A 12,876-nucleotide genomic window follows, 5' to 3' on the forward strand; every position below is an offset into this window, starting at 1 on the left:
GAGCCAGCATGGGCAGCGGGCGCGGCGCGGGGGGCCGCCGCTGGGCCGCCTCGGGCGTGCTGCTGGCGCTGGCCGCCGGGCTCCTGGCCGCGGGCTCGGCCAGCGAGTACGACTACGTGAGTTTCCAGTCGGACATCGGCTCCTACCAGAGCGGGCGCTTCTACACCAAGCCTCCGCAGTGCGTGGACATCCCGGTGGACCTGCGGCTGTGCCACAACGTGGGCTACAAGAAGATGGTGCTGCCCAACCTGCTGGAGCACGAGACCATGGCCGAGGTGAAGCAGCAGGCCAGCAGCTGGGTACCCCTGCTCAACAAGAACTGCCACATCGGCACCCAGGTCTTCCTCTGCTCGCTCTTCGCGCCAGTCTGCCTCGACCGGCCCATCTACCCGTGCCGCTGGCTCTGCGAGGCCGTGCGCGACTCGTGCGAGCCCGTCATGCAGTTCTTCGGCTTCTACTGGCCCGAGATGCTCAAGTGTGACAAGTTCCCCGAGGGGGACGTCTGCATCGCCATGACCCCGCCCAATGCCACCGAAGCCTCCAAGCCCCAAGGTCAGGCCGCCCCTTCCCACGCGCGCGTGCCCCCCAACCCGGGCGGGCGGGGAACCGGGGGACCCGCCGCGGGAAAGCTCCTGCCATTCGGACCCCAGCCCCGCCGCTCCACCCCGGAGTTCAGACGTGCTTCCTGGAGGTTGCTCTCAAGCTGTGCGGAACGAGTTTTAAAAGCCTCTCGTCCGTCCGAGGTGTCGCTTAGCACCTCTACCGACCCAGGTGCACGGCGGGCTTGCCCGGCAGCGGCGGCTGCGCCTCGGCCCCTAGCAAGCTAGATGCGGTGCCTGCAACGGCTCTTCCTGGGATCCAGGCTCGCTTTTTCCGTACCTGAGACAAAGCTTTATCCTCCATACGAAAGGAGAGCCCTTCTCCCTCTGGGAGGGAACCGAGTCCCCATGGAAGTTTTTAACACCCCAGGCGGGATGCCCCAGGAGGAAACAACCCAAACCCAAAGTGTAGAAAGCCGAGAAAGGCAGAGAAAATGCTAAGTCGCAGCTTTGTTTATTTTCATAGGTTCGATGAGGATTAAAAAAACAACCCCCCCCCCCCTTCCCTGGGCTTTCCTTAGCTAGTCTTTTCAGCCAAGTAGCTCCAGGAGGGCTGGAGAGCAGGCTGAGGAAAAAACTTTGAAACAGGATTTGTTTCTTCACCCTTTTCAGGTAACTGCTTGGGGAGGGTTGGGGGCTGGAAAGTGTGTGCTCTCATTCCTGCATACCCCCTGCTTCTCCCATTTACACAAATCCTCAGGTAATTAGAAAGATAAAAATGTAATTAGCTCATTGTTCATCTCTCCTTGGGGAGTGGGGCTGCGCAAATTGGAGACTTTCCTAACAGCCCCACGGAGGGGCCCGAGTTTCCTCTCAGAACCCCTCCCACTTAAAGGGCAGTGCTTGAGTGGAAGGGAAAAAAATCCGGGAGAGGCACACACACACACACACACACACACACACACAAACAAAAAAACCCCAAAACCAAAAAACAAGACAAAAAAACCAAATCAAAACAAACAAGCAAAAAATCCAGCGCGGTGGCCGGACTTTTATAGGAGCGAATTCTTCAGAAACAGAGTTGAGGCTGGAAGATGTGTCCATAGTCCTACAGTCCGGATGGAGAGCCATACCTAGGTGCCCTTAGTACAGGGGCACATGTCCCAAGGGGGCTAGAGGAGGGGGTTTAGGTTTAGGGTGGGGGGACTGGCTGTTGGCTCACTTAGTTCATCTTGAAATGATGCCTGAAAGAGAAGTGTTTATTCTTCCAGTGTGAGGGTGGTAGTATGAGAAAGGGGAGCCCTGAATTTTCAATGCTCCTGCTTATTCTAGGGAGGGAGGAGGTTGGTCCAAAGGGACCGACAGTGGGTGGCCTGGGCCCCTGCTGGGTGGGAGAGGGAGCAGCCTGGCTGCAGTGGCCAGGGCACCTCTCCTCACCACTTCCTGGGTGTCTACACAGGGTTAACCTTTGGGGGAAGTGTGGCCCTTTGGGAGCAAGAGCTGGGCAATTACCTAGAACAAAGAAAGCACTTTGTGTTCTGCCAGTGTGGAGCCATCCCCTTCAGCCCACAGCCTTTTCCTTCTCCCCTTCCTCGCTGGCTGGCCATTGGCTGGCCGGGAGAGTAGCCCAGCTCTGCCCCAGAGGCCTCTGCTCCACTCCCAGTTGTCTTTCGGGAACAGCCCATGCACATGGAGACTTTGGGGGAACGGCTTTTGAGGGGAAGATGGGGGACTGGCCGAGGTGCCAATATATAAATCCTCCCAACCGACCCCCCACCCCCGAAAGGCTGGAGTGGAGGGGGGGCATATCATATAATTGCCATCTTGCCTTTGATTCCTGGGCTGCTGTTTCACGTGACCGCCACCTCCTGAGTCTGGGCCTTGGTACCATCCTCCTCTGTCTTCCCGTCTAGCCCAGGAGTGCCTAGGCAGGCACCCTCCCAAGGCCAGCTTCCCAACAGAGAGGAGTGAGGAGAGGACCAGTCAGGTGTGGGGCTTGGGAACTGGTTCTCCCCTCATGGTTTTTGGTGAGAGGTTCTGCCTGGAGAGGAGAGAGCACCCACTCGTCCCCAGCACTGCAGCCCTTTGGTGGGAGGGAGCCCCACAGGAGCCCCACATGACTTCCTCTGAGGCAGCATGGCCATTGTCAGCTGAGCATGGAGGCGGGGAGGGCTGTGTGTGTTTGCAGGGGCAGGTTGAGACAGACCAAGCTACCAGCCCTCCTATGGCTAGTGGCTCCAGAATGGGGACTGGTACTTTTGGGTGAGAGTAAATACACAGGCACTGCTTTTATTCTCCTTTCTCTTTAGTCTTTGAAGGTAAAGCCAAATCTTCAAGGCAGCGCATATCTCTGCGTGCTGTTCGTGTAATTGGGCATGTTTTGGGGTATTGGGCACACCTTAGGGGCCATGTGTTAGTAAAGATCAACTTGTAGTGAGAGAGAAGTCAAAAGATGCTTTTCCCTCCAAAAGGCTGACGCCCCAGCTACATTAGCATCTGTGCCTATCTGTTTCGGGAGAGGCATAACTCTATCAACTTTCCAGGAAAGTTATTTCTAAATCTTGCACTTATGTTAGACCTATCCATTCCCAGGCCGGTAAATCATTGTTCACCCTACCAGCCAGGTTTCGCTGATTGACGTTGTCTGAGTGAGCATATATTTTTAGTTTTATTTTTTGTTGTTTGGAAGTGCTGTGGGTTAGATCAGCCTGGCCGTTCTAGTCATGGATTGCAGAGGCCACGGTGTCTCCCGAGAGTCTTGGGGTATCAAGGAGCTGGCCGGGGAACACCTGCTGTGTGTGTGAGAGAGGGTTTGTGTGTAATTGTGTGTGCTTGTGTGTGTGTCTGTGAGAGGGAGAGAGAGCTGTGTGCACGTGTGTACTGATTTTTAAAAAATCACTTAATCTGACTCTAGTGTTGGACTGTCTCTTTTCCTCCCCCTAAAATATTAATGAAACACAAAACCTTTCAGTTTTTGGCTTCTTTGCTTTAAACGTTATTTTAAATCTACCTCTCAGATGGATGGTGGATTTCTCCTGCTGAGGCAGCCTGCAGGGCCCCAAGGACACACCAGAGGGGTACCGATTAATATTGTGTTACACATTCCACCTTTCCCTGGATCAAGCTGCCCCAGAGTCGGCTGTAAGAAAAGTCAAGATGAGGGTTAGCTCACCCCATGAGCTCTTTCTACGTTGAGAGGTGCTGAAGGTCAAACATTCATTGGTGGGCCTGAGGAAGATGGCTCTGGGGATCCAGAGGGGATGATGTGAGTGTGCCAGGGGGACAGTGTTGGATATTCTCACTGCCTGGGGCCTGCTACTCATTCAGTCAAGATTATAGTCATAGAAACTTGCAGTGTGATAACTTCCACTTTATTTTTATTTTTTTAAAATTTTTAAAAGATTTTATTTATTTGACAGAGAGAGAGACAGCCAGCGAGAGAGGGAATGCAAGCAGGGGGAGTGGGAGAGGAAGAAGCAGGCTCCCAGCGGAGGAGCCTGACGTGGGGCTCAATCCCAGGACCCTGGGATCATGCCCTGAGCCGAACGCAGACGCTTAACGACTGAGCCACCCAGGCACCCCATAACTTCCACTTTAAAAAGAAAGTAAGAAAACAAGGAAAACCCCAAAGCACGGTTCACTCTCCTGGGATAGGTAACACGGTCCTTCCCATATTTCAGGACCTCTTTTCCCTGTTTTTCTCCGAAGCAAGAACCAGAATGCGAAATTCTGGGTAAGTTTTTCCCTTTGTCGGAAACACTACCCCCAGAACCTAATTTCAAGTGCTGGCTGTAAAGCAAATTTCCAAATTCTGGGCCAAATACAGTCACACAGTCTTCTGCTTGGAGTGTGGCTGTGGTTCTTGTTGCACTGAGAATCTGAATGGTGTTTGGCCCTGGGTACAGAGTGGAGGTGGGAGAGCAAGCTTAAGCAAGATGAAAGGGTGCTGGGCCACGACGAGGGGAACCTGCTTGGAGGTGGGGGTGACTGGATGTGGACCAGGTATGTCCTGGGGGCAGCGCTGGCCTGGCAGGGTGGCTCCATGGCATCACCACTGTGGGAATCTTGGCCCATTTCTCTGAGCCACAGGGAACTTGCAGGCAGGAGGCGCTGCCATGGAGGCCGTTGGAAAGGACAGGGGAGGAGGAGGACAAAGTGCCGCCTTCCATCTTAACCATTTTGCCTTGGGGTGACTCCTCCGCTCCAGCCTGGCTTGGCCCCCAGTGCTTTGCCAGGGGTGAAGTGCCCTTCAAATGTGCTGAGGCTTTCCTAGATCCTGAATTAAACTCCTGGTGGTCGATGTATGATGGTGGGGATGGTGGTGATGGTGATAGGCCACCTCACCCGCCTGGGGATTCCAACTGTCCCTCTTTCTTCCTGTCCTCCCCCGGAGGCGCTCCACCGCCCAGGGATTCCCGTCCAGCAGCATTTTGGCTTGGAGGAGGCCTCTGGCCCTGGCCTCAGAAGTCTCCTCCCCCTGTGCCCAGGGCCTGCCACACATGCACACACCTCCTCTTCAAAGCACTTCACAGTGTTGTGAAAATGCCTTCAGAGGGTCCCCCGTCTCCCCCCTCCCTCCTGGCTCTCCCATTTGGCAGCTCTCGCTGGTGCTGCCCCCAGCCCCCACCCAGCTGCTCCTGCCTCGCACCCCAGCGCAGGCAGGAACTCCACCGCATTAGCCCTTTTGGAGAGGGGTGTTCAGGGCCTGCGGCTAGAGTGTGTGTGTCGAGCTGCATTACCTTCTTGGCTCCTAGAGAGCAGGTTGGACTGATCTGCTGTCCCGTGGGGAGTTTGGGAATGGGAAGGGGGCAGGGATCAGAGAGGGATATTTAAGGGCGAGGGGAGCAAGAACCAGAAACAAACAACTGGAATAGAAGAGCACTGCCCATCAAGCCACAGTTCACAGACCACCCCTGATAAAATTGTGCCATATTCTGCAGTTCTAGCCCCCAGGTTTTCAAGAAACTATGTCTGGGGGCTCCTGGGTGGCTCAGTTGGTGAAGGTTAAGGGTCTGCCTTCGGCTCAGGACATGATTCCAGGGTCCTGGGATCGAGCCCCTCATCGGGCTCCCTGCTCAGTGGGGAGTCTGCTTCTCCCTCTCTCTCTGCTGCTCCCCCTGCTTGTGCTCTCTCTCCGTCAAATAAATAAATAAAATTTTTATTAAAAAAAAAAAAAGAAACTATGTCTGTTTGCCTTTAGGTCCAGGGTTCTAGACTCTTGGATTCTCCAGTTGCCCTTCAGAAATTCCAGAAGACCTTTAACTATTTTCAGCCTGGTCCTAGGGCTGACCTCTTCCCCAGGGGTAGATCCTTCCAGAACCTCAATCCCTGTCACTCACAGCTCCTCCTTCTCCTCCTTTCCCTTCCTAGGTACAACTGTGTGTCCTCCATGTGACAACGAGTTGAAATCTGAAGCCATAATCGAACATCTCTGTGCCAGCGAGTTTGGTAAGAAAGTGACACTGGCCACCTCTGGGAGGCTTGGCATAGTCCCTGCTTCTGCCTGCTCTGTGTCCCCGGGGAACAGCGAGCCTGTGGAGGCATCTTTTTGGAGCTTTCTCTTTTCTCCCTTCATTCTCCCCGAATGGTTGCTTTTCTCAGGCCCATGGAAATATGTGTAGATAGTGTGGGGAACTGGTTCATTTTTATTAAAGTCAAACTTGGCTTCTGCCCTTCTGTGTGAGGGATCCCTGGACAGGTTCTTGGGGACCTTCCCTAGATGTGGAGGTGGCAGACTTGAGGACAGATGGGGAGGGGCGAGGGAGCAACACCTGTCTTTGGGTGCTCCCAGGAGGTGCACCCAGGAGATTCTGCCGGCTGCTTGGTTGGCCTTCCCTCCGTACCGGCTCTTTCTCCATCCACCCCTAGGTGTCAGCACCAGTCTGCCCAGGCTCTGAAATGCTGGCGCAGGATGCCCTCTTGGGCAGGGGGAGTCCAGCGCTGTGGGCATTCAGAGGGGCCCCCAGCAGGTCCTTCCTGGCACAGAAAATTGACCTCCCTCCAGTAGTGAGAATTCTCTCCCTTCTTCCCAAACTACTCTGGGTTAAAAAGGAATTCCAAATCAGCCTTTACAGCCCCAGGAGAAAGGCTGGATGTGGCCTGGGGGGCCTTTCAGGGATGGCCCCCTGTAGTCAGCCTCATAGAAGATCTGAACAGCTCCAGACACCGTGAGCCTATCTCCTCTGGGAAAGGTACATGTCAACTGCATCCGTTTGGAAGGCCGACTCCTTCTATTTCATCTGGATGCCGAGAAGTGGCTCTGCTTAGGCCAGGCCCGCTTTGCTGAAGGAAGGTTCAGCCTGACACTGAGCGGGGCATTTCTCACAATTCCTGCATCCTGTCCCTGAGATTGGAGTTCTTGCAGAATTCTTACCAGGAAAAGCAGAACGGTAGGTAACGTGAGTCTTTGGCCATTCAGGGCGACCTACTCCACGTTCTCATTAACCAAGCATAATAAAGCATACAGAAGGGCCTTGCACTGGCCAAGGGCTGTGTCTGAGTCACACAAATGTGACCTGTACACGCAAGTTGAAGGGAATCGTACATGTGACACGCATATTCTCAGGATTGTCCTCGGGACTGAGGACGGGAGTGGGAGAACTCAGACCCTTTGCCGCAGAGAGCTTCTTGAGGATGGGTGTGCCTCTCGTGCTTGGTTTGGGCACTAGGCTTCTCGGCCTCCTTTGCTCTTGGTGGGGGCCAGCGGGACCTCTAGGAAGATCGGTCTAGGATGCATTGTCCTGCCTGTCTTTGGGGCAATCCTTTTTTTCAGTGAACTCGAAGGAAATGGTCGAGGGCATCTGAGGTGATGTGCGCGGACTCTGCTGACCCTTCCATCATCTGGTAGTAACTTTTGCTTCTTGATGCTCACGCTCTTGCTTCCTTAGGGTGCTGAGAGCCCAGCAGAGCCCGGCAGGTCTCCTGCTGTAGAGTCTGTGGGTGCACAGCGCCATACTGCGTTAGCAACAAGTTTTCTTCCACAAATGGGGTAAAGATTCCTTCCCCAAAATGCATTTGGGACAGAGAAAAAAAAATCTCTCAGAAATCCTGACGAGAAGCCTTTTGCGGCATGGCTGGGGCAGGAAGAATCTGTTGAGATATGGCTGTGATCCAAAGAATCCTTTTGAGGGATAACTAAGGGGCCACATTTAGATTTCACTGATCCTTTTCAGATACTGTAAATGAGCACACGCACTTTTAGAAGTTGGCCCCCTGATACTTGTGCAAATCCAGGGAACCATATTAAGGTGAACTCTGATATGTAATATATTAGCTGATGTTTTATGCTCCTGTGACTTCTATCAGGCTCAGCCCCTGAAGGAAGAGTGATGGGAAACTCTGGATCTCCGTGTGTGGAGGAGATGATTGTCCGACCATGCCTTCGTATTCGGGAGCTCAAATTCAATGTATCTGATCAGTCATTGATTCATGTATCCATTCGTTCAGCATTTCTGGAGGGCAAAGCACTGTGCTAGAGACCATACTCAAAAATACTTACCTAGAGTGAATTACAATTTAATTAAAATTTTTTTCTTAAACACTGACCAAACCCTCATCCATGATTTCCTAGAGAGTCATGGAGTCATGAGATAACTCACCAGCTGAAGAGGGTGCTGTGGGAACTCAAGGCCAAGTTAATGTTAAGGAGCTGTGAGAAGAGAATCCATGTCTTTATTCTCAGAGTCTTTGGAACTTAACCAACCACAACCTGTCATCAGGTCTCCTCTCTCCACCCCCACTTACTCATCAAAATTCTGGTAATTGGGGGTTTTGTGGCAACTAGTTCAATTAGAGACATTCCCTGGAAGTGGGCCGGAGAGGTAGGCTTTGGGAAGGAATTTGAACATGGAAGGTTGACCTTATGGTGTAGGGCAGGGTTCTAGGGGGTGCTAAGATAACCCCCCGGGATGGACACCCTTGTAGCTGCCTACTAAATCAGCGAGCCACCTGCTTACTGCTTATAGGAGGGAGGTGTAGATCTTATTTTGATAGCCAGTCAGGTCTTGTCAGATCTGACTGATTAGTTGCTTGGGACTGTGTTCCATTCACCCTGAGATGATTTTCTTCTTGGGTTCAGAGAATTTCTGAGGTCCTGATGGACCCTACAGGTCATCATATCAAGTCCACTTACTTCATAATTAAGGAATCTGACTCTTCCACCTCGAGTTCTTTTACTCTCTGGCATCTTGCCTTCCTCATTTAAGAGAAGGTGAACAGCCGCTGGGCTTTGCCACGGAGGCATTTATCCCCTCAGCATGGGTATGGTGTATGCCAGGCTTCTTTGAACTGGGTGCAGGAGAGACTTTTTGATTTTTTGTTTGTAATGTTCTTATAAGGCAATAAATAGGATTTTTTTTTTTCCACTCTGCAGGGGCTGAGCTTAACTCTGCCCTTCTCAGCATCCTGGAGAATGCAGCCTTGTTGAGAAACTTGTTTCTTAGCTCAGTTCATTTCAAGTAAGTGAGGCAGTCAGCCACGCTGATGGGATTCAGTTAGGAAACAAAGAAATTCAGCAATGCAAGCTGACACACAACAGAGAAGAAAAAGAATGTTTTACTCCCTACTCCAGGGATCAAACTTTGCATTAAGTGGCCCTGACATCCCTGGTGGGAAGACATCAGGTTGTTGGAAGGCTTTCTGTGAGCTCTAGGAATAAGGGGGTGCATTCCTTCTGGGTCAGCACACACACTCGCCCTCCTGCCAATGCATCTTCAGACTCCTGCAGCCTCCGTGGAGCTGGGCGTGCACAGCCCGTCACCTCTTTCCCAGGCGGTGCATTTTTAAATCTCTGGCAGGTCTGCTGGGCCACTAGTCTCTCCACCTCTGCACCGTACCCTGCCCCCCCCACCCAGTTCCGAGAGCATTTTTTTTCCCCAACAGGGAAAAGCATCAGTAGAAACACCTGTGTGCTGATACTCAGGAATGCAGCTGGATCAGCCTGGATCAAGTACCAGATGTGGGAAAGCGGAGAGGTAGATGGTGCAAAGTCTCTGACTTCAACATGGTGGCCAGCCTGCCTGCTGTGCTGAACTTGGGGCGCACTGCTCTGGTTTTTGTTCTCTCGGCTTTTCCTGCTATGTGACAACAGGGTGCCGCTCCTTTCCCTTAAACAGGCTGATATCCTATTTGCAAACTGCCCCACTCGTAATCCTTCTGTTAACAACTCGGTGCCCATAGGCATCTTTCCTTCACGTTAGCTTATCCCACGGGTGTGAAGATCTGATTTATAGTGGCTGGGAGGTTAGGACCCCACCTCCGGCCAGTCTCTCTAGCTTCTCCAGTATCTGTAAACACCCTCAAGCTTTTCTGCTAGAAATGTGCATGAGGATGCACTTCTGCTAAGACAGTTCAGAGCTTCCGCTCCTACTGGCTTCTCCAGTTTTTTGAGCTTGAGAATTCATGTGGCCACTTCTTTACCCCAGTGTTTTCTTGCTGTGGAAAAAAGATTTCTTTGCCCCCAGAAATTTTCCTTGCCTTCTGGAAGGATTTTTTTTTTCCATTTATATGTTTCCTCATAAAGAGTAAAACCATACTTTGTAATACCAAAAGGAGTCAAATAGGAAAGGAAAGAAACCAGCTCTCACTGTTAGCATTTGGGAGGGTTTCCTAGAAGAAGTCTTTTCAGAGGTTCCTGAACCTTCACTAATTTGTCCTCGCTCTGCCTTACTCGTCTTTCAAGGTGTCTTGGCTGTGCTGCTGTTTGGAGGTACAGTGTTTTACTCTAAAGGGCAGTTTGAGCTCTTGCAAAATGTAGGTTCAGCCTTTCCAAGCTAAACCTTGGGTTTCTTCCCGCAGGTGAGGAAAACTGGCTGCCAGCATGGTAATTGCAACATCTGTAGGCTGCCGGAGAGCAGGGTCTTCTCCCCGCACCCTACTTTACCTAATATCAGATGCCCATTAATTATGAGATGCACTGTTTGTTTCATACCAGTGACAAAGGAAGCGTGCTTCACGTTAAAATGTGAAGATAATCCGTGTCTTAAAATGAACAAAACAAGGCCTGTTTGTACTTAAACAGTCCCAGGAACAGTCTCTTCCCCATGGTAGGTATGAAATAAAAGCTTATCAGATGAGTATTTGAATGACGGGATGGTAGGGGAGATGGAAATTTGACTTCCTTTTTTTTTTTTTTTAATAAAAGGAGAAAGCTCCTTTCCAAGTGACTATGTACAACACGTTTATTAATTTCAAGGAAAACTTCACGCCCTGTTTTGGGTGACTGAGTGTATATGTATGTGTGTTAAAAACAGAACAAAAGCGCTCATGTCCAGAAATCTAGTTCAGTGAAAGTAAAATTAAATAGACGGGGGAGGAGGCACACAGCTCTGGGGGTGGAATTGGCAGGCTGAAGACCTCTGAAATACATCTCCCAACCACAGATCTGTGAATGCTTGGAAGGGATTGTTAAGGCATTTCACGTGAGGGAAAACGTGGGGTTGGTGCTTTCAGTCCACGGGAAGCAGAGCCCACAGCTCGAAGCCCGGGTCCCGTTCTGAGTAGCCTTCCCCTCTGTGCCGGGGGGCGTGCTGTCTGGTGCGCAGGCCGTGGCTGAACCAGATGCCTTGAAGCCTTCGGTTGACTGGGCTGGTAGTGGTGTCCGTTCCCTGCTCACCCGTGGTATCTGACTGGAGACTGCGCAGGCCCCAAACCTGGGATCCTGGCCAGAGAACCAAGCCCTGGGCTGTTTGGGTGGAGGTCACATGGGGACCACTTTGCACTCGGAAGCCGTGCTAACGAACGTCAGGGCAAAGGTGGGAAAGAGCCACTTTTCCCCTTCTGGTGAGCACGGTGCTCCCTGTGTCCATGCCTAATTCTCTCCTGGCTCCAGCGGGCAGGAAGATACCCTGTGAAAGCAAATTCCAGTGAGAATCCCTCTGCTTTAGCCTAGTGGAGCCTGTGAAAGTATGCCGAAGTACGAGAAAGGACGGAGAAGTGAGGGTCCGTGGATGGGGCACAGCGTTCCGTGGAACTGAGTTCAGTCCTTACTCCGCTACTATGTGCGTGCCCTGCCGCACGGGCAAATCCCTTCCCTCTCCAGGCCTCAGTTTCTCTCTATCTCATAGACCCAGCTAGAGGTTCTGGTGAGAAGCAGAGGGGTCGGTGTGTCGGGAACCCAGGCCAGACTCGCTAAACGGTCACTGCGGTGACCCTTCCAGGGACGGAAGTAGCCCAGCCACCTGTCTCGGGCAGACGGGGCCTCCGCGGTGGCTCTCCCCAAAGAAGTGAGAGGTGTATCTCGGGAGATCTCTGTCCTCTGTTCTCGGCATATTTATTGAAATCTTTCCAAACCTAATTCTCTTTTCATCGCTCTCCCCTCCTTGTGTCACACCGGAATGGTTGTTTTTCTTTGTCCTAAGATTTTGCTGTGGGCACGATTGGCTCATGATTGGCTGACATGACTTCCCTTCCTTGCGGCAAAGTCCAGGTCTGACTCGGTTACTCCTTGGGACAGTCAGTGGCCAAATGGTGTGGTTGGGTGTCCTGTGAGGTCCTCTCCAGCTGGTGATTCTCTGATTAGGAGTGGCCCTGCCCCATTTCTTAAGCCTCCTTATCTTTTTTTCTAATTTGTAAAGTTATTGTGGTAACAATACAGGTAACATGGTATTTGCCCTCTCTGTTAGGTGTGCACTTCAGTGGCATTAAGCACACGTGCATTGTCCCACAGCCTTCCCCACCATCCATTTTTGGATGGTTTTCATCCTCCCAAACTGAAGCTCTGTCCCCTTCAAACACTAGCTCCCGTTCCCCCTCCTCCCAGGCCCCAGAAACCACCATCTCATTTCTGTTTCTGTGAACGTGACAATTCTGGGTACTTCACGTAAGTGGCATTCTGCAATATTTGCCCTTTTGCGTCTGGCTTATTTCACTGAGCAAAACGTCCCCCTATCATTTGATGTATGGATACATTATCACAGAGAAGGGGAGCGAGAAGGACTGACCCTCAGCCTCACCTCTGTTGTCTGAAGCTTTTCTGGGTATGGGTGGAGAAAGGAGGGGGGAAGGGATGATTTGGGAAGCGGGGACCGTTCCCGGTCTGTGCAGGTGGCCCATATCTTTGGGTGCCACATTGCTCATTTGTATCCCTTTGTCATTCCAAAGACACGCTGAGCTGGATGGAACTCAGACAGTCCAGGACTCATCTCTCAGACTGAGAAAAATAAGACTCAGATAAAGGAGTTAGTCACGTGATTGCCCAAGGCCGCTCTGCCTAGCCTCTGTTAAGGTTTCTGTGCCCACCAGCACTTACCTGGGCAGCTTGTCTAGATTTCATACCTGTCCTTCACGTGCTGCCATGCCGTCAAGGTCACATCCTACCACTAATGGTGGGGAAGCTCCC

At 51.9% G+C, this 12,876-nt stretch overlaps 1 protein-coding gene across 1 annotated transcript in view; it reads left to right on the forward strand.

Annotated features, from left to right (window-relative positions):
* The first annotated feature begins 6 nt into the window (after positions 1-6).
* Positions 7-12,876, forward strand: part of SFRP1 (secreted frizzled related protein 1) — a 45,568-nt gene continuing 32,698 nt past the window's right edge. The window contains exons 1-2 of the mRNA XM_002918545.3: positions 7-552; positions 5,910-5,987. Of these exons, the coding sequence (XP_002918591.1) occupies positions 9-552; positions 5,910-5,987 (622 nt within the window). The 5' untranslated portion in view covers positions 7-8. The remainder of the gene's footprint in view (positions 553-5,909; positions 5,988-12,876) is intronic.

Source organism: Ailuropoda melanoleuca, chromosome 18, assembly GCF_002007445.2.
Source record: "Ailuropoda melanoleuca isolate Jingjing chromosome 18, ASM200744v2, whole genome shotgun sequence".
NCBI classification, from domain to species: Eukaryota; Metazoa; Chordata; class Mammalia; order Carnivora; family Ursidae; genus Ailuropoda; species Ailuropoda melanoleuca.